This window comes from Rhagoletis zephyria, unplaced genomic scaffold, assembly GCF_001687245.7.
Source record: "Rhagoletis zephyria isolate East Lansing unplaced genomic scaffold, Rhagoletis_zephyria_1.1 Rzeph_scaffold_08387, whole genome shotgun sequence".
NCBI lineage: Eukaryota > Metazoa > Arthropoda > Insecta > Diptera > Tephritidae > Rhagoletis > Rhagoletis zephyria.
This window is the reverse complement of record NW_016165467.1, coordinates 6820-27544: the sequence shown is the minus strand read 5'-3', so window position 1 is coordinate 27544 and position 20725 is coordinate 6820. Positions and strand designations below refer to the sequence as shown.

General features: G+C 32.9%; 1 protein-coding gene across 1 annotated transcript in view; it reads right to left on the bottom strand.

Moving 5' to 3' along the window:
• Window positions 1–5006: 5006 nt before the first annotated feature.
• LOC108375021 (RNA-binding protein Musashi homolog Rbp6-like) overlaps window positions 5007–20725 on the bottom strand; it is a gene marked incomplete at its 5' end in the record, with an annotated part of 21277 nt that continues 5558 nt past the window's right edge. The window contains 3 exons of the mRNA XM_017631090.1: window positions 5007–5085; window positions 12896–13125; window positions 18279–18344. Of these exons, the coding sequence (XP_017486579.1) occupies window positions 5044–5085; window positions 12896–13125; window positions 18279–18344 (338 nt within the window). The remainder of the gene's footprint in view (window positions 5086–12895; window positions 13126–18278; window positions 18345–20725) is intronic.

The following is a 20725-nucleotide window of genomic DNA, read 5'->3' as shown; positions in this document are numbered from 1 at the left end:
ATGCATGTATGTAATCATGTACAAGTTTATTAATCAATGGTTTTATTTTATATATGTATGTATATTCATTTTTTATTGTTAGTATGTATGTATGAAGTGCCGTACTATTAAAATTGGTGTTTTAAATTATTACCACTAGGTTGTTCTTTCAATATTTAGTTATATGTATGTATATGTATATATTTGGTTGTAGGTAGTAATAAGCAAGTGTTCCACTGTGGTCAATTTGTTGCTGACGTTGCAGCAGCGCTGCCAGCTTTAGGATTTAATTGCATTTTGTTGCTGTTTTCTGGTTTGGCCTATGACATTTACGCAGGAAAATGGCGGTTTGTTGGTTGCATTTTGCGTTTTTTTTTATAAATTTTTCAATTATGGTAGTTATTGTTGCTTTAAAGTATTTCATTTATTGTTATCTTAATAACCTGTTATTTGGTAACTTTCATGCGTTAATGTATGTGTGTGTGTGTGTGTGCGCGTGTAAAGAATAGTTTGTATTTTTCACTCCTAAATAAATTAAGTTTGGCATATTTCATAGGACTCACTGATTACATTTTCATTGGGTAAATAGTTTGGCAACATATTTGTAAAATTGAAATTTATCAATGCACTTTATTAAGAGGTGCTTTCACCATATAAATTTGTATGTATACGTTAATAAGCTGCCCTCTTACTGGCTTATTAAGCTGTGGCTGTCGGTCAATATAAACCTGCTTGATTTCCAATGTTAAGCTTTCAAAAATTAGCTAGCGGCAGTAAAAAATTTGCAGCTGCGGGCATAACATTTGATTTTAGTCGTATACCGGTGTCACTTAAGCTAAGCTTAGCTTGCATATTATGCAGTGAAATTGCGTTCCGTGATGTGTCTGCGATTCGCTCTCAACGTTTAAATCACCGGTAGGACAACTTAAGCCGGTATTCAGTAAGCATTATTTTCGTGCCTCATTTGGACAAAATAAAAAATTAGAAGCAGTCTTTGGTCACTAATAGAGACTTTACGTGTGGTGAATATCGAATTTGAGACTTTTTGGTATTCAGTAAATTGTCTCACGTCTCTAGTTTGAAAAAAAAGTCGCTAATTTGTCAGCTGGCTCTGAGCAGACTAAAAATATGAAGAGAAAAAAGTCCGCTGTCTAGTTATGATAATAAATATTTTAAAGTTTATTTTTTAGCTTAATTAAGTCTTTTTAGAGCTTAATGTTTCTACGGTCAATGTTTATGATTTTTTGGTTTGAATGAGAAATTTTTTTTTCGAAACAAAATTTTATACTTTTGCCAATTAAATGTATGTAGCATTTTAAATATATATATTTTTACTAACTACTAAATCTTTTTTGGGAGTCAACAAAAAGTACGAAGAAATGTATGAAAAAAAGCATTGAATTAAAACGTTAAGCATTTGCATATGGGCAATATACTAAATTTAAAATAATAGGGGAGTTCATGATTTGTGGCATTTTAGGTGTTAAGCTGCTACGTTGCAATATAGCACGCGATTTTTTGCTTTTCCAACAATACAATGCTGCTAGACTGCTACGTTGCAATTTTACACTTAAAATGAAAGAGAAAGAGAAAATTACTTTTTTGGGTATTCTTTACAATGGCAGTAGTGAATTATTTACCATTTAGAGAAGAGAACTCTATAAAGAGAGGAAACCAATGGCTGCAAATGCTGGTCTTATTAATTCGAAACAATGCGAACAAATTAGGAAATTCTGGGCTTTCAGGTTTTTAATTGAACTTAATATATTTTGGCAATGTTCTCTAACATTAGCCACTGTATAAATTGTTATTGCAACTAATTGCCATTTCCTACTTTAATATAAATATTTGGTAAAGGGTGCCTTGAAATATTGTCAACAAAAGCATAAATTAACAAGTGACCGCCTTTGGACCCATTAATCGTCAAGGGTTAAATTATTATTTTTTTTTGCAAAACTTTGGGAATTTCCTTTTTTTTAATAATATACTCGTGTGGCCATAATTAATTTTGACCACAAAAATGGGCCAAATCACCCTTAGCTCCGTGTAGAGTAACCAAGAAAAATTCGATTTCTGTATGCACCATTCAAATATATATCCGAATTGCCATATTTTTACATAGATTCGGTGGAANAAAAAAATTAAATAAAAGTTTCGAGGATAACAATTTACTGATGATGAGGACAAATATTTAAATTTTTTTGATGTCAGGGACTCACTTAGAAAATAAAACAGAGAATAACTCGACAAAAAAAAAATAATTTTGTATTTAATTTCATGCCACTTCTTCATAAAAAACAAAGGCGATTCTGAGGAAGATATACATATCGTCGCTGTTTTTGCAAAACCACTTATCTTACGGCAGTTAAATTTTACAGGAGAGCGAAAAAATGGTTTATTCTTTGAAGGCAATGCCTTTATAGTCGGTATATTCTCTCAGCTATAATTTTGCAAATTTGTTGTTTTAATAACGATTTAACGATTTTTATGCATAAATCTCGATGCCTGAAGTTCAGGGTTACCAAATGTCATGTATGCCAGAACGAAACAAAACAAAAACATCGATGATATTTGCTTTGGGGTGAATAAAATAGCTCGACAAATCGCATGATATTTTCGGTTTCTATAGATGATTCTAAGAGAGCATGTAGAATATGCTGTAAGTCGGAAATGAAGTTCTAGCCTGCGCATTTTGAAACCAAAAATTTATTTTTTCTCAAAATTTAATTTTTTTGTTCTATGCCAGCTTTACGAAGTTAAAGCTAATGGCCGCAAAGTGCCTTTATTTTAGTTTATAATATTTTTAATTGTTTAACCATACTTACAATTCAAAAATAAACTCCGTATCGAAACTATAAACGCGTGTATTGACAAGTTTTTTCGTATTTTTTTTCGAAATATATAGTTTCCTCTTAAACAAAAATCACATAAATCCATGTTTAAAATATTGTGCAATATTAAAAAAAAAAAACATTCAACAAAACATTCGTAAAAAAAGGAAAAGGGAAAAAAATTTACTACCATGAGAAGGCAATTTTTTCTTAAAAAAATGCGCATGCTCGAAACGCATTACCAACCCACGGTTTCTTCCACAATTTATCTAAGAATTATCTGCAGAATCAGAAAATACCATACGATTTAGTGGACAAAAAAATTGACCCATCCTAATGTACGTATAACTTGTGTAAATCTTGCTGGAAAAGGCGAATAGATACAACTAACATTTCTAAGTGGGTACTTAACCCCCTTTTTACATTATAAATTTTATATATTTTTCTGCACGATTATTGCACCATTTTGAACTCTGCTTTTTAACGGGAAATTGCAGTGAAAATGGAATAACGAAATTAAACGAATTTTGGCAATGACTGACCAAAATTTTTATTAAAATAAATCATGAAAATTTTCATTTACTTAACATTGTTTGCAATAAACTGAATATAGTTTTCATCGCACTTAAAAATTATGCAAATTTTTCCCTGTTTACTGTATCTTTAGGCTTGAAATATTCATTTTATGCACGTAGCTGTACTGTGTATTTATTTTGAGGTTAGCTTTTAAACTAATTTGATGCGCACTTTTTTTTTGCTGCTTGCTAACATATCAGCTCATCTACTTTATATGTATGTCCGATTCTCTATACTCTACCTCAACAAAACGATTAACAAATAAGCAGATCGCTGCTCATTGAAAAAAACAACAAAGATATGTATGTATTTGCATAAAAAGTTATGTGTATGTATGTGAATGATAAAATTTATTTGATTAGAGGCTCGCATTTTGGTTAACAAATACAAATGAGAAAGCTTCGTGATTAGCGATAACGTACAAATTTTACCTAAACAATTTTCAAATTTAAATCGAGACAACAAAGCTAAATTTTCACAGAATAGAAGTGCCCCTATTTGAAGTGCCTTCTGTGCCTTCTGTGCTTTTTTGCTGTTTTTAATTTCGCTACAACATTCACAATATTTCGCTATTGCATTTAATTCATCAATCAATCAATCAATCAAGGCTTCGGCAAACAAATAGTTATTCAATTTACACTCTCATTAATCAATATTATCAGTAATTGCTTAACAATAAATAATTTCAAATGATAATATGCTGCGTATGCACATAAATATGTATGCAAGTATGTCGTTTCGCAGGTTGCGTATACGACACGCCCGACAATGATTTGCCAGTACAAACATATGGAAAAGTATGGAGGCCCAACAGCCTCCTTGGTGCTGCAGTAATTTGAATTGTAGCCATTCCGTTGTTCCTCTTATACATATATATGTATGTATGTAGCTAATGCCCGACACTCCATGCAATTTTTTTTAAATTATTTTGCTGTTTTGCCGCTTCATCCCACACGCCGCTGAATGCATCATTGCGCATTGAATGCTGCCATTAATTGTTCTTTGGCCGCCACATACATGCATGGCTTTATGAGTAGGTAAAGTGATGTTTTACATAAATTAATTCTGCTTTTTTGTAGTTTTTTTTCCTGGAAACAAACTGATATTTGCTATTACGATTTTGTGCTGCTATTGCTGTTGTTGTTATCATATAGATTCTGTAGTTTTGGTTTAACTTAATCAAAAAAAAAAGGATTTCTTTTTTTAAGTCGAAGTTCGCTCGCTTGCACATTTTCACACATGCGCTTACTAATTTGTTTATATTAGTTATTATGTATATATGTGTGTTTGTGTGTATGTTTTTATATGTACATATTTGCATATCTACGTACGTATGTGTTTGCATGTTTGTTTACATTACACATATTGATTTATTTATTTTATTAATTTTTAATATTAATACGCACGTGTGTATGTTTTGTTTTTGTTTTTGTTTTTTTTTTGGTGTGTTTGATTACTTAATTTTTGTGTTGAGTTTTTTGTTAAATTTTCAACTTTTCCTGTATGTGTTAATTCACTATTCGTACTTGTTTTGCGAAAAACAATTATTTGCTTTAATTGTTAGTTGTAGATTTTTGTATAATTTGTTGTTGCTGTTGTCCTTTGCTGTGATTTTTTTTCTTGGGGTGTACAATTTGTTGCAACGCATCGCCACTTTTTAATGGTATCCATTTGTAAACGCCGCAGGAATTAGTGGTCCCTGTGAATGAAAAAGCAGAATGCACACAAATGCAGAGAGATAGACAGTATAGCCGTGCAGTAGTGTAGATGAGAGAGATATGAAAGAGAAACAAATGAAAAGAGAGAAAAGGGATACATTTTAATTAGTTAAGAGATTATAGACGTGTTTCAATAAAGTAGTGAATATTTAAAAGAATTTGTGTTTAAAGGCAAATAATTGCAAAAAAAATAAACTTCTTTAAATTTCAAACTATAATATATACAATACGACGGCTTTCATATCTTAGCTCAAAACGATAAATACCTACAGTAAACTAATCACGCTGATCGAAAAAAATTAACTTTTAATTTGTCACATGCACGTTCTTGGGTTTGTTTTTAAATTCTTTTTTGGCACCCATATTTTTTGTGACTTTACTTCTATACTTGATAAAAATGCTGAGTCTTTACTTCAAGTACAACTTGAAAATATGTTTTTTTAGATTTGGGAAGTATCGAGTACTTTTGAGGATCGAGTTATTTGGTATCGATAATTTTAAGGATCGGGTATTTTTTAAACTACTGAGTACTTTCCCTAAATATGCACATGTTGGTAATATTTCAGTGATTAGTGTGGAAATCTCACAAGCTGGTAGCACTTATTCAAATTAATATACTAATCCCAAATTGCGTCAAATGAATTTGAAAATTATTGAAACTTCAAATTGAGTACAATCATTTCCGAATACCGTTAAATGTAAATAGAACTCCTTACTTTTAAATGGCTATGCGGCAGTTAATACTCAGCGCTTTGAGTCGATGCTGAGTACATGTACCCAAGTGATGATTGGAACAGAGTATGAGTACTAGCTAAGTACTTTCGAGTTCTTTTGTGAGTACTGAGTACTTTCGAGTTCTTTTGTGATTACTGAGTATTCTAGAGTACTCAGTATCGATGCTTTTGAAAATCGGGTGCTGTGAATTCTTTTCAGCAGATTTCTCTAACGAACTCAGCTTTTCTTCGAATAAGTTATATCTGAACAATCCCCTAATTTGAGGGTCCAACGAAAATTCTTTCCCTTGGTTTAGCGTCACTAACTGTAAGAAATTTTTCTTTCGATTATAGAAAACCTGAAACGTTGCCATCCATGGCTTTGACCAATTTTCTAATGAATCCAAGTTCTATACATAGTGGTGGCAAAATTATACTGGTCAGCTCTACAAGAGGAGGATGTAAACCATTTTTCTTCCAAGGAGTAATGCATTCGCTCATTTGCCAGTCTTTTGTACGTTAATGATTGTTTCGGTGTATGCTCTCCAGCTCACATAAAAAGCAATCCAAGAAGTTAAGAAATAACTTTTAAGTTGAAATGAAATTCGTTTATGCACACGGAATTTATTTTAGTACGAATTTCATGCTTTCTTAAATTTCTTCTATTCTGAAAGCGTATTCTACAGGAGAATATGGTAATCTATTTCCATTTTGCAAGAGTATTTACTTTTATACTGGTTTTTGGACGAGTCTATAAACAAGCGCCAATCTTGTTGTTTTAAGTTAATATTTAGCAAGCTTATGACCAAAGCAAAATTATTGCAATAAACTTGGTCAGTTCTTCGCCACGGCTTCAAAACGGCACACCTTAGGATTGGCTTGAAGAAAATTTCATTTTTTCAATCTAGACTCTAAAAGGTTCAGACGATTTTTTTTTTGACAGTATTAAGTCTGACTGATCATTAACATCAGCTTCAGTTAGGGAAATAAGATTCCTTATCAATCCGTTTGAAAAAAAACAGTGTTATTAGATTTTAAAATTGTGCAGACATGACTTGACGAAAGTCTAGTTTTTTTGTTGAGCTTGATGGCGTTTTGATTAATAAAAACTACTGTGGAAAAACAACAATCATTTATAAAAATGGTAGGGGTGAGAGCCATTTCGGAGATCACCACATCTCCTCATCAGACTTCTTCAGCGGGATTCGATCCAACTGACTCACCCAGTAGCGTACACACTGCGCTTAGTTTGCCTTATAAACCGTTGTTGATTTTTCCACTTTTTTCATTTGAGCCAAATACAATCAAGCACAGTTATTTCGCTGTTATTCACACTTGGTCATGTGGTTATTGGTTTTGTTGGCTTTTGTTAATCATTTTATTTTTAGAATGTTCAACTTTTAGGTGTGTTCGTCTTTAAGTTTTTGTTTTTTATGGCCTTATAACAATTATATTCAACATTTTATTGAGCTTGCCGTTTTTAACCGACTTCGGAAAACGGAGTAGGTTATCAATTCGTCGGAATATTTTTTTGTATGTATTTTACCGCATAACTTTGTACCAAATCAACCGATTCGCACCGATTTCAATAATTCTTTTTGCATCGGAAAGGCAGTGTCTCAGAGGTGGTCCCGTACAAATCTGGTTTAGATCCGTTCATTGGATCATGAACAAATTAACGGTACTCCTAAATTTTTATATGAGAATCAAAGTCGCTTTTGTTTTTTGCCTAAAAATTACTTGTTAAGGAAACCTACTGTGTATATGTGTGTGTCTTTTTTTATTAAATACTAAATAAATCAGGCTTCCTGAGTGTATGCGTTAAATATCTGCAAAACAAATCCTGCCTGGAGTAACAGATAGAGTTCCTACTAAACTTTTGAAGGCAAGCAAACTTTGAAAGTAAGGGGGATTCTTAAGGTGTTATATCATAACTAGTCAAACTGTTAGAAACCGCAAGACAATTTGAAGTATCTTAAAGTTAATTATATACATACTATATATCGGCTGCATAATTTGAAAAGGACGTGAGAAAAAAGGCCTCAATTGTCTTTACGCCAAGAAAAAGTAGAAATATCGGCGATATGATTCGCCTTAGTTGGCAGGTGTCCCTCCTATGAATCGCTGCGCCAAGGCCTATGGATTTGAAGAGTTTAGTCTTTTCGATTACCATTCGAAAATCATCTCGTTGTTTGTTCTCAATTGCTTATCAACTTGGATAATCTTGTTGACGCATATGATAGAAAATTTAATAGCCTTTATTAATGCAAACATAAATTTAAGATTGGCCAACTATGTACATCCAAAGAAAATTCTACTTTAGAATGAAAATTTTACTTTAGAATGAATATAAAAATGGCGCTGGTCGGACAATTTTTTCATTTTTGTAGACTTGTGTTATTGACGCCAAAAATGGAAGGCGTATCCGAGTGCGTTCTATAATGAAAAACTTGTAATCCTTTTGCCACGCCCAATACAAATTTTATATTATTGAAAAGCTTAGAAATAACCACTTGTGAAAAAATGGTGCATGGCTTAAAAAATGCAATACATTTTTTTTATTGCAAATTTTTGACAAAAAAAAATATTTGCAAAAAATTATAGTTTCCACTAAAAATGTTCTAATAGGTCAGCAATTTTTGATTCTCTATCATAAGTGTGACATTAGATAACAATTTTAAGAAAACTTGTGACTCTAAGAAAAAGGGCTGAAATTTGCATGTTTGAACTCGTATAACTCGACAAAAAACCACGGTAGAAAAAATTCTTTAACATGTTGATTACCAGTAGCCATAGCAACAACGTGGTGGAGTTTGAACAAAGTGCTGCCATAAAATGTTTTTCCTGGTACACTTGACGAATTTTGCCCCTCATATATTTGTTATGAATATGAGGTTTAGTATACGCCAATAATATCATGATATACAAGTGGTCTTAAGAATGTATTTATTTATTTATATTTTTTCATATTATAAGTGATGAAAATGTTGGCTGTGAGTGTTTTTAATATTTTATATCTTTGAACAATGATTTAGAAAATTTAAAATTTTCGGCAAATAATTTCTAAAAAATTCTTGAATCGATTTTTTAGTAGTTTTGGACCACTTCATAAGTTTTTTTTTACCGTACAAGAAAATTCCTAGTTATTTATCTCTAATTTAAAATACAAATTTTATGCAGACTACGATTTACCATAAATTAAGAACCAGACGTAAAAACAAATAACTTAAAGACGAGCACACCTCAAAGTTAAACATTCTAAAAATAGAGTTGTTAACAAAACCAACAACCACTTGTTAAGTGTGAAGTGCAGCGAAATAGCTGCGCTTGATTGTGTTGGCTTAACAAATGAAAAAAAAGTGGGGAAAAAGCAACTATAATTTCCAAGGCGAACTTAGCGCAGTGCGTAGGCAACTGGCTGAGTCAGTAGGATCGAGGGTTCGAATCCTACTGAAGGAAGTCTGATGAGGAAATGTGGTGATTTCCGAAATAGCTATCACTTCTACCATTTTTTCAAATTGCTGTTGCTTTTTCACAATAAGTTTTTCATTAAAAACGGCCTCTAACTCAATCAAAATTGTTGAATATAATTGTTATAAGGCCATAAAATAACAAAAACAAATAAATTAAATTTATTAACTTAACTGAAAATTTTACATTAAGTAGCTGAGGAGCAAATGAATTTGTTAAGCTCTTTGCTCCATACAAAATCCTTTGCTTCTTTGCTCCGTTCTGAAGCCCTGGTTTAAAGGGCAGATACATTTTAAACCCTACCTCAGAAAACGGCCCTTAAATTAAAGAACCGGAGTCCACAAATCTCTACTAAATCTAATTAGCTTTCATATAACTGTGTTCGTATGGAAAAGTAGCTTATGTCGAAAGGCTGGCTTTAGTATAAATCGGCATTTGCAGTATGCGATTGCGAATGACTCACTGGTGCTGAGCCGTTGAAGAACTTTTGGCAAATAAACGTACAAGAAGTAGTTCCGATACAGGCAAGTCAATATTCTTATTAAGTCTCATCAAAAAATTCCTTGTTGTTTAAAGAATAAAGGGAATGCCGCATTATACTAAAACTAGCCTTTTGACATAAGCTACTTTTTCATATGAACACAGATAAGAAACAATTTTATCAAATCGATTGAAAAAGATGGCTCTGCACTATTTGAACAATAAATTCCAGTTTTTCACCACTGTGAGATGATAAGAGCACATGGCTAAGTGATAATTACATAATTCCAGCTTACTTAAACAATAGTAGGATTCCCGGAGCCTTGTTTACCCTTGCACGGGGCATGGATTGCGCGGGTTGCAAAGCTTTCCCAAAGTATGTCCGTGCACCCTGCAAGGGTTTTCGGAGACTTAAATGCAGGACCGAATATTTTGACACCGCAAAATTTTGTTACCAAAAAATAACACCACTTCTTGTAACCGCAATTCGAAGTACCTTGGTAACAATTTCATCTATTCAGCTATGCAGTTTTGTATAAATTCAATGTAATCGAATAAGGCCTCGAAGCTTATACGCTCCGAAGAGGTACAGACTGCGCAGCCTGGGGTCTCGTTTCTTTAGTGACCTTTACAAATTTGGAGATTTAAGGCCTATTTGTGGAGAGAAAACACTTAGTTGTGGTATCACAACGGGCCTTCGACTTGTAGGCTATGTATTGCATTGGCAATCACACCTACCTACCTATGTATGTACCTATCTAGTGAATCCCCTAATATATTTATTTATTTATTAAAGTCTATAAAACATAAATTTCCTACAGACTATCGGGGCCTCAAAAAAAGAACAATCGTATACATAATTATGCAGAAATTTTGAAGAACATTTCATACCAATGCAAAAAGGTAACTAAAAGAACGAATTCAAGATTTCAATAAATATAGTTCTCTCTAAAGAAGAATCAACTAAAATAGAATATAAGATCTTCTGTAATTCATTTCCTGAACGTGCAAAGAGGGCATTACGTGCACACTCGGCATTACATCTTCCCGTAAGTTGCGCTGGGGAATGTTAGAATTTATACTTTCTAATAGAATAGGATAGTCCAAGGACCCAAAAATAACACTGAAAATAAAAGTCAAAGACAGCACAGATCTTCTAGCTTCCAAGGCCTTCAGATTTATTAAAAGTAAAGGAGAAGTGTAGGAGGGCATAGGAGCATTATATTGATGTGGGTGTCGGGTTATCATGGAATTCGGATGGAGAAAGAGGTTTGCTTGCCTATAAATTGTATTAAGTACGGGATTTCTCTGTCTGGATACGTGCAGGGGGTGCAGAAGTTTGTGGCTTTCTGACTGCTTAAAGTGGACTTAATTTATAACCTACTAAGCATACTTATGCAATACGGTTTTGTAGGTACGCAGTTGAGTCCGCAAAGGTGGCCGGAAATATTTGTAGTATTTTTGAGTCTGCAAATTCAATTAGCATGCTCACTCCCGCACCTTCGGTGATTGGAATCCTACTCCAATCCTTTCAAGCAAATAGTATCTATTTAGTGGAAGGGTTACCGAAATATCGTCTCAATAGGCCCAGTATGATCACTTCCTTTAGAAGAGCCATACAAATAGGCTCGATATGGACTAAAATCCCGCAGTTACCTAAATTCCAGCTTCCTGCAAGAGTTCTGCCTATCAAAATCTCTCAAGAAAGTAGTTTCACGGGCACGGCGCGGTAAAAGGGAAGTATCGAGAATTAACGATAAATTGGTTTATATAAACAGTTCAGATCGTACGTACGTATGGTAAATAAAAGTTCTGATAATGGAGTTCACTAGTCGCAAAAGTTAAGTTAGGTCAGCCCAATATTAAAGCGATATAAAACCGAAAAATGGCACTGAACGCCGAAAGCGGTTTGTCTTCAAACCGAAATTGACCAGGGATGGCGGAAATATTGTTTCTATATACATCGTGCTCCTACCCTGCTAAAAGCATCATCAATCAAAAAGAAGAAATCGAACCATTCGATGTATCACACTCCGAAATGATTGAGGTTATGAATAAAACACATGACAGGTTGGAAAATACTTCACTGAGCGAACTGTAAAAATAGAGAAGGTGTAATTAAAAGAGTTTTTCTCTGACTCCTGCTGGGTTAAATTTATGTTCTACATATTTCATAAATATTTAGTATCCAAAGCAAATTTCCTATATTAAAAAAGAGTTATATAAAGAAGTACTTAATTCGCTAAAAAGTATGCAATCAAATCGAAAACAATTATTTTTGGAAAATAACCAAAGTTAAAGTCGAATATTAATATTAATTTTTTCTAAATAAAAAATTTCTTGGGGTTTTATATCTTTTGTAAGCATCAGCGTTCGCCTACCTTGTGCAACTGCTAATTTTTCTGTCTATGTTTTGTTGGTTAATCAGTCTTTTTCATTTTATATGTTAGCCATCGCAAAGTTCAACGAATATATCTGTGCAAAGCAAAAAAGAAACAGAGAAGAGTAGATAGAGAGAAAGAGAGAGAGAGAGAGAGAGAGGAATAGATTTTCCATTTATTATTTTTGAAATATTTTATATGACTGGCCAACAATACTGAATATGAAAAAACTAAAGATTTTTGAGAAGAACTAAATATTTTTTTTTGGTATTCTAATAATTAGTTATTTCAAATTTAGTTATTATAAACTATTATTTACATATGATACTGACATAAATGAACTATTGAAAATCTACAAGTTTTTAAGAGCAGCTCAAAGCTGAAAGTAGCTTTCTATAGCCTTAAGTAAAACAATAAAAAAAAATAAATAAAATTAAGTTTACCAAATTTTCATTGAATCATTGTACTAAAAAAATGTGCTTTCAAGTTCCATTTACTCTAATTGATTATAGGTTTAAATTGTACTTGTCAAAAATGGACCGGAAAGTGGTTGCACAAGTCCTATGCTTTCAAATAAAGATTAACTATTTTAAATTATTAACAATTTGTGTACGAACTATGTTTTATATTCTAATCAGGAAATGTATGCTGTTTATTATTTATTAAAAATCAATAAAGCGTTAATAGAAAAGCACTGACGGGTTCTTTATTTTTTTTTAATAACTCATTATTTTAGTTTCACTTACCGGGCTGTAGTTCAATGGTGCCCGACTCACAGCAATCGGAAATCCAGAAGGCTGTGGACTGGTTGCCTGTACATAGCCGACGTTATCGGCTGCATTCGAGCTGTACATATCAATGGTAGGCCCAGGGGAGTTGGTTGAAGGAAACCCCTGACGGGTGGTGGTAGTATGAGGGGATGCGGATGGTCCAAAGCTATGGGCTGCTGCAGCTGCTGCTTGATAATTGTTCATCACTGAAAATAAAGGAGTCACAAAAGAAGTGAATTTTTCGTTTTACGTCTTTATGGTAAGCATAAATGTGTGAATGAAATTATTGATAAACCGGTCTTCCAAATATAACAAAAAAAAACTATTAACTATTACTAAGTATTTACTGTTTTTTGGAAAAGAGCAAATCAAAATAAATTCAGAGTTTTTTTAGATCAAAAGTAATACAAATAAATATCTGTGAAACATTAACGTTTGTTTTTCTTTTAACACTAAATTGTTGCATTTTTTGAATTATTCGGATTTGAGTAGTGTTCTGGCTGTCGTAGCGGAGTGCTTAGGTGTGCCTACTGCCACTCGAGGTTTGTTTATTATTAGGAAAGGACTTTTATTTCGGACTTAAAAAATATTTGGCTAAGTTTAACTGTTATTACTGGACTAAAAAAATAAGAGTCTGGATTTTTCAGTTATTGTTGGACTTTTTACTAAAAAGTTAAAGAAATAAAAAGGACTCCGGCATTCTTGTCCAGGAGGTACTGGGATCAAAGTAACATTGATCACTTTCCTCTACGATAATATTATGCCCCGGACTTTTATAACATTGAAAACAATAACTTTCATTTTCGGTCCGGTCAAAAAAAAAAACGGTCGAAACCGGTTTGGAAATATGAGTTGTTGTTGTTCTTGTAACAGCAAGCAGATTCCCCAATGAGTTTTTTGGGGAGTGTTGCTGGAGTGGCAGTCCTTGGCCAGAGTTAACTCTAGGCCGTTCCGGTTACGTAGACCCGACGTGTCAATCACCCAAGTAAATATACACATAAAGATGCTTCACTTAAGAAAACAGAAATAAAACAAATTCGAAGAGTAATTAGAAACTTCATTTAGCATCTATATATAGGGTGATCCATATAGTGTTTTTAATGTTATGTTACAATTCTTTCCCGCTGGAAATCTTGACGAAACGAATTGAACGGCTTTACGCTTCGATAACGTTGAGAAAAAATACAAACTTAATGGATAACGATTTTGCTTAGAAAAAATCATCTATTCTGAAGAAGCCATTTTTATCTCGGCGGCTATTTTAACAAGCACTGCGGCCGCGTCTGAAGATAGGAAATTCCGCATGTGACCATCGTGCTGCTGGAAACGCCTTTCGGTCAACGGTGTACGCTACAGAGGCATGATAAACGATTTTTTGTGACTGCAAACTGAAGACGTGGATTGTAGGGTGCCGAGGAGGACCGGTAATAAATATGCCAACAATCCATTAACGGTTCAGGTCCTTAGCGTGAATATCGGGCAAGCCATTCATGTGATAGAGCCAGAACCGACACCGAGGTTTTGGAAAACTGCGTTAGCAGAATACGCTACTGCGAAGCCAGCCGAGGCAGCCGCGTGAATGAAATCTTGTTCCATAAATCTTGGGAATATTTGCTCTTTCCAATAAACTAATATACAGAAAAGAATTGATCACCCTTTATGCACATATGTACATTAGACTGCATCACTCCCCATACAAAAAAAATCAGTACTGTTTTTCCATTGGAATTATAAAATCTATTATATTTTAAGACGTCCACCAAAATATTTCAGATAAATATTAAGATTTAAGTGAGCTGGACCGATTTGAAAATACCTCCAAAGATGGAGTTTTTTATGAATAAAAATAGTTGCTTAAAGATTTTTTTTGAAAAAATCCCCTCAAATGACAAAACGGGTTAAGCTTAAAAAATTATTTTAAAAAATTTAAAAAAAATTTTTACCGAAATCGTAATAATGATATTTTTGATGCTGTATAAGAAAAACTTGAATAACTGAGCCTAACCTCCCCCGATTTAGACTTGTGAGATATCATTGGAAAGGTATTTTTTCACCCTTTTCATTTCTTTGCTAATAAACTCATTCAAAGGATGAAAGAGAAAGATAAGATGAACGAATATCATTCAAAGTTGAATTATGATGTGTTGGTATTTGAAAAAAAAAATATTGGGACACGAATGACTTTTTTTGAACATAAATATAAATAGTGGGAAAATAACTTTCTACCGATATCAAATAAGTCTAAATCAGAATAGTTTTGGCCCAGTTATTTAAGTTTTTCGTAAATCAATCTTTGAAAAAAGTAAAAAAAACAACATCAAACATCTCATTATTACGATTCCGTTGAAAAGATTTTTAAATATTTTTATGCCGAATTTTTAAGCCTAATTTTTTTTTGTCATCTGAGGGTTTTTTTTCAAAAAGTTCTTTAAGAAACTGTTTTTATTCATAAAAAACTCCATTTTTGGAGGTAAATATTTTCAAATCGGTCCAGCTCGCATAAATCTTAAAATTTTTCCGAAATATTTTGGTGGACGTCTTAAACTATAATAAATTTTGTAATCCCGGCGGAAAAACCGCAACTTTTTATGGTGATGCAGTAGTGATACATAGCTACTATTATTTAAGTAGGCATCCAATAACGTGATAGTGTCTCCATTGCAGTGAATTTTCAATACATAATGATGGGTCGTTTATAGCCCTTTTGTCATTGAAAAATCGTTTTGGTCTACCCCAGGTGAAAGTAAGTACGTTAGGTTACGCCGTTATTTAGTCTAGCACCCGAATAAATTTCCTCAAACTATTATTGTTAGCATCATAACATGACACGAACCCTAGATATGATAAGCCCTACTAAACTAAATAGCCTGTAGCGTAGAAACACTGAATTCAGACAACCACTTCTGGCACTGGATAAATTACTAAAACAATGGCAGAGCGAACTATGCAAAGTGCGCTCGCTCTTCTTTTACATCACTTTCCATTGAATTTTATCATTTTTCGAAATGAGACTCTTAAAGAAAAATATGTACCTAATCAAGTAAAACGGTGTTGAAAATATGAGAAAATCCGGTACATGCAAATTTGTTTGTTAAGAGTTCATTCAATGGTTACAGATATCCGTGGTGACGAAAAAAATATTTCAGTAATATTTCACTACACCTACATTTGCATGCCACTTAAACTGTTTCGCTCTTCTTATAGATCGCTCAGCTACTTCCAAGAAAAACCGTCCTGAGTGGCCAAAGTTTTCAAATAAACGATAACCCAGAAACCTCAAGTGTAATCTTCAGCAATACGTAAAGCAGTTCTGGTTGCATGGGTGCGTTCGTGGGGCTATATTTTCGGTTAAAGGAGTAATAGGTATAATATAATATAATAATATAATGTTGGCAACTCGAAAAGTTATCGAAACGCATCACTAGAGCAATCAGCGCATCAGAAACAAAGTTCATGCTTCGTTTGTTTTTAGTTGCGATTGTTGTTGTCGTGAAAATGGAAAATTACGAAAGGTTATTCATTGTTATATTGAATATTCAAAATATGCAATGTATGCTTGTGGTTGCAATGTTTCTCTGCATATACCAGTTTAAATTCCGCAGTAGAACGGTATCCAAACATTGTATTGGTACGTTTTGCAATTCACTTCAATTGGGAAACATAAGTGAACCAAAAAGCTTGAGAAAAATCCCCAAAAAAAAAATAGTTATCGTAACTTTGGGTTAATGTTATACTCTATAATTGCACTAAACCCATACTTGATGGTTTTTTAAAACTATCTAGATTTTGGCCTTGTAAATAGAGGTAACGCAAGTATACATTGTACAAAAATCTCTGAGATATTAAGATTTTTCCTATTTCGTAGTAGCTAGCCAGCCTACCTAACCTAACTTAACCAGGAACCGTAAAACGGTAGAGGTTCTACAAAATTAAGTGGTCGGAGAGCGAAGAGAATGAATCGGCGTTGAACTCTTTCGAATATGTGGGGTTCGTGAATTAAATGTGATCCCAAACTATTGTTGCACTGTTGCACACTCCAACTTTGGCCTAACCAGGGAGCAGTGTTGCCAGAGAAAGTCCCCTAAAAATCTTAATTTCTTCCAAAAATATCTTCAAAATAAGATTTTAAAGCTAAAAAAATCATTCGATCCCAAAAAATCTTCATTTAAAAATACCTAAAAAGAATCACAAAATTCGATATTTAAAAATTACTTGTTTTTGTTTTTTTATGAAAGAATAACTCGTTATCTATCAAAAACCATAAGTCCAAACTTAAATTTTTGTACAAAAGTTAAAAAAATTCGACAAAGTTCCATGACAATTTTGAGCTATTTAGTTCGATTTTTTATTGATATTTTTACATGGACGTGGTTTTATAAATCTCACCGCCCCTTTTTTTCTCGATATACATTTATCCATGTAGACCCATCAGCAAATGTTTCTTAAATGGCAGTTTACTTGAAATTTTCTATTGTTGTCATTTAAACTAGAGAGAGTACAAAATAGCGTTTGTTCTTTTCCTCCACTCTCTAGCTCTGCACTAGAGTATATGTTTAACTGTGCGAGAGAAGAAGGCAGATAATATTGTAGGAGATTTCGTATTTCATTTGTCTTCTTCCTTAATTTGCTGCTTACAATGATGTAGCAAGGATAATATAAATAAGTTAACAATTTTAACTTAAAAATTAAAAATATTACATCATACACAAAAATCTTCATTTTGAATATATTGGCAGTGTACAATTTTGCTTTTTTAAAATCTTCTTTTGAATATTTTTCATAAAAAACAGCCCATAAATTCTTAATTTTCAAGATAAATCTTGACTGCCAGGGAGTTGTCATAGTCAGGCGGAGAGATGTCGATTCCATCGTACTTGCCTGGAGGTTCGAGTTCATTTTATGCGCTGCTTTCAGTGCAGTTACGTCAGAGTAGTTGTTTTTATAAGAATTCGCCCTGATCAAGAAACCTGCCGGACACTTCAAGCTCATACTCACTTATTACCACTCATTATATCTCAAATATCAGGATTTTAAAAACTAAAATTAAAAACCTATAAAAATATATTTATGTTTTATAGTGTCAAGGGTAAATTCCTTATAATTTTTTATAATATAATTTTTCTTTATTTATCTATCTTACGCGTTGGATATATTTGGAGAATTCCCTAATGTACGACGCTAGCACATACAAATGCACACACGATGGATTAAACTGTCCCAGTGTTATTTGAAAATGATTTATTATAAAAATGTGAGTGTCATTAGCGGTTTATATTTTTGGTGTATGTACCACTTCTTCCACAACGTTTTACGATGTATTAACCTCAATATTGTAATTTTGTTTTGAACTCAAACTTACCTGAAAGTGCCTGTGTGAGTAGCGGTGTGTTGTTGTTCGGCGTTAGTTGTCCATTAGTTAGATCCACTATTGGTGCCAATGGAGAAAATGGGAGAGCATGCGACAGATAGAAGACAAGAAAAAAAAGAGTTGAAAATAAGGTGTGTTAGTTGCGATTTTCAAACAACTTCGCTACAACTGAGCTATGAATTGCAAAACTAGTCCAAAAATATTTTGTTATTATTGGGTATTTATTTGAAAGTATTACATACATATATAAGTAGTAAGTAAGTAAGTAAGTACGAGTATGTAAGTTTAAGTAAGTTTACGAGTATAGGTATTTGTCATAGGAATAAAATCATCTAATCGTTAATTAAAAAGGGCTATCCAGATATGTATAAGCAAAAATATAACGAGGAAATATGTATGTGTTTAAGCAAGTTGTTATGATGATTATATGTAAATATTTAACGTTAAACGTTGACAACAGGAACAAGTAAACGCTAATACGTGAATAATTTCTATGAGAGAAATGCAAATGAGCGACCTTCGTTGATGGGGGCACCAATAGTACGAGTATTCAAGTTTTTTGGATGTATGCATTCGACTCTCCGTATAGGAAAACAAGAGTACAATTAGTGGCTACTAACATACATACGTACATACTATGGAAGTCAACATTAACTAATACGAGTACACAATTACATAGTATTATTTAATAAGTTTCATTGACGATATGTAAGTAAGTAGTAACCTAGGTAAATACGAATGTGTATATGCAATTATTCGACTTGAGGAAAGTATCGCAAAAAGAAAGAATTGCAAGTTAAAAATCAACTTTTTAATTAACAAAATCAAACGTTCTCGGTAGCTGCAGTTCTCATTCATATACATATGTACTTAATTTGTGACAAACATTTCTACGTATTGTATTTGTACGAGTAGTTCAATCACAAAATTTTTAATGATGGTGCTCAAGTTTACAACTTAAGTACAATGTTGCAAAGACGAAAAGTTGTGAGTATGCATGTGTGTATACTATGGATGTTAAAATATAAGAGAAGTTGTGATACCGGGATTTCGGCAACAATGTAAATACCAGGTACTTTTGAAAGTAATGATTAATAAAAACAAAAAATTAAACAAAAATGTACAAAAACAATTTCTCTAAACACGTTTATTCTACTCTATAAAGGAATGGCAAACGGCGAATTTTATGCCATCTTTTTTCACAATTTAATCGAGATTTTGAGAATGTACGAGTCAAACGGATCTCACAATCGGATTCAACGGGTCTAAATATATGTTGCTAGGTGCGTCTGGTTGAAAATACACACTCCTTTTTTGTGCCGTTGTTGTTATTATTTCACTTAAAATGAGTTTGCAAGAGCAGCAAAGCATTGAAAGCGGAGTCTAGTAATCTTGACCTGAAGTTGTTACATACGTAAAAACACCTTCTGATGAGAAACATATTTTGTCCTCAACACTTTGGGCTCAACTGTCAAAAGTTAGTCATAAGCCAATTGAAGATAATGAGCCATATCTCCTCCATTATAAAATACTTGAACTTCTTTTTACCAGCACGTCGGATAAATTATAACCTTTTCGATTTGAGCAAGTTTCGAGTAGATTGATTTAAAAAATTAAGTAACTTTTTCTTAAAACTCTATGTGTACATTCATTTAAATCTTAAAATTTACGGGATCCCGGGATTAATGCAAGCAAAACCCGGGCTTTTCGGGACATCAAAAACACCGGGATCTCGGGATTGGCATCCCTTGTGTGTACATATGTATGTTTGAATTCCTATTTTCAAGTTTCTGTGAAATTTTATTATTTATTTGGTTCGGCGTTTCTGTCTTTTTTTACGTCTGATGACAATTACATTCTTAAAAATTTCTTAAAAATGAAAAATATTAATAATATACAGAATACTGCCTTAAGAATTTTTTATACAACACTCGTTTCAAATACAAAAATATTGATGTTGACGAATATCTGCTCCTGTCTCTTAGCGCTGCACTTAACGAATTGTTACTCTATCTAAGGAGTATTACCCTTATTTACTTTCAGCTGTAGATTTATTTCAATGAAAAACCGAGTACACCTATCTTAGAAAATGCATTAGATATCTTCAGTTTTGTATAAAGAAAAAGATTCCATCGCGAAATTGGATTTAATTGAAAACTTAAAAGATATACATATGCGTATACATATATACTAAAAAAGTAAAAATAATCACTCATGCTCATACACCGTAGGTGCGTACATATGTAACGTATACGTCCCGTAGCACCATACGCAGTCATCTAAACGTAATTCGCACGTCTTAACTTAAAAGTCATATTATTTAAAAGTAACTAAATATTGTCGTGGAATATTTTTACACAGTATTCTTTATGGACATATATATTATTTTCTTCATGTAACGGGTGATTTTTTTGAGGTTAGGATTTTCATGCATTAGT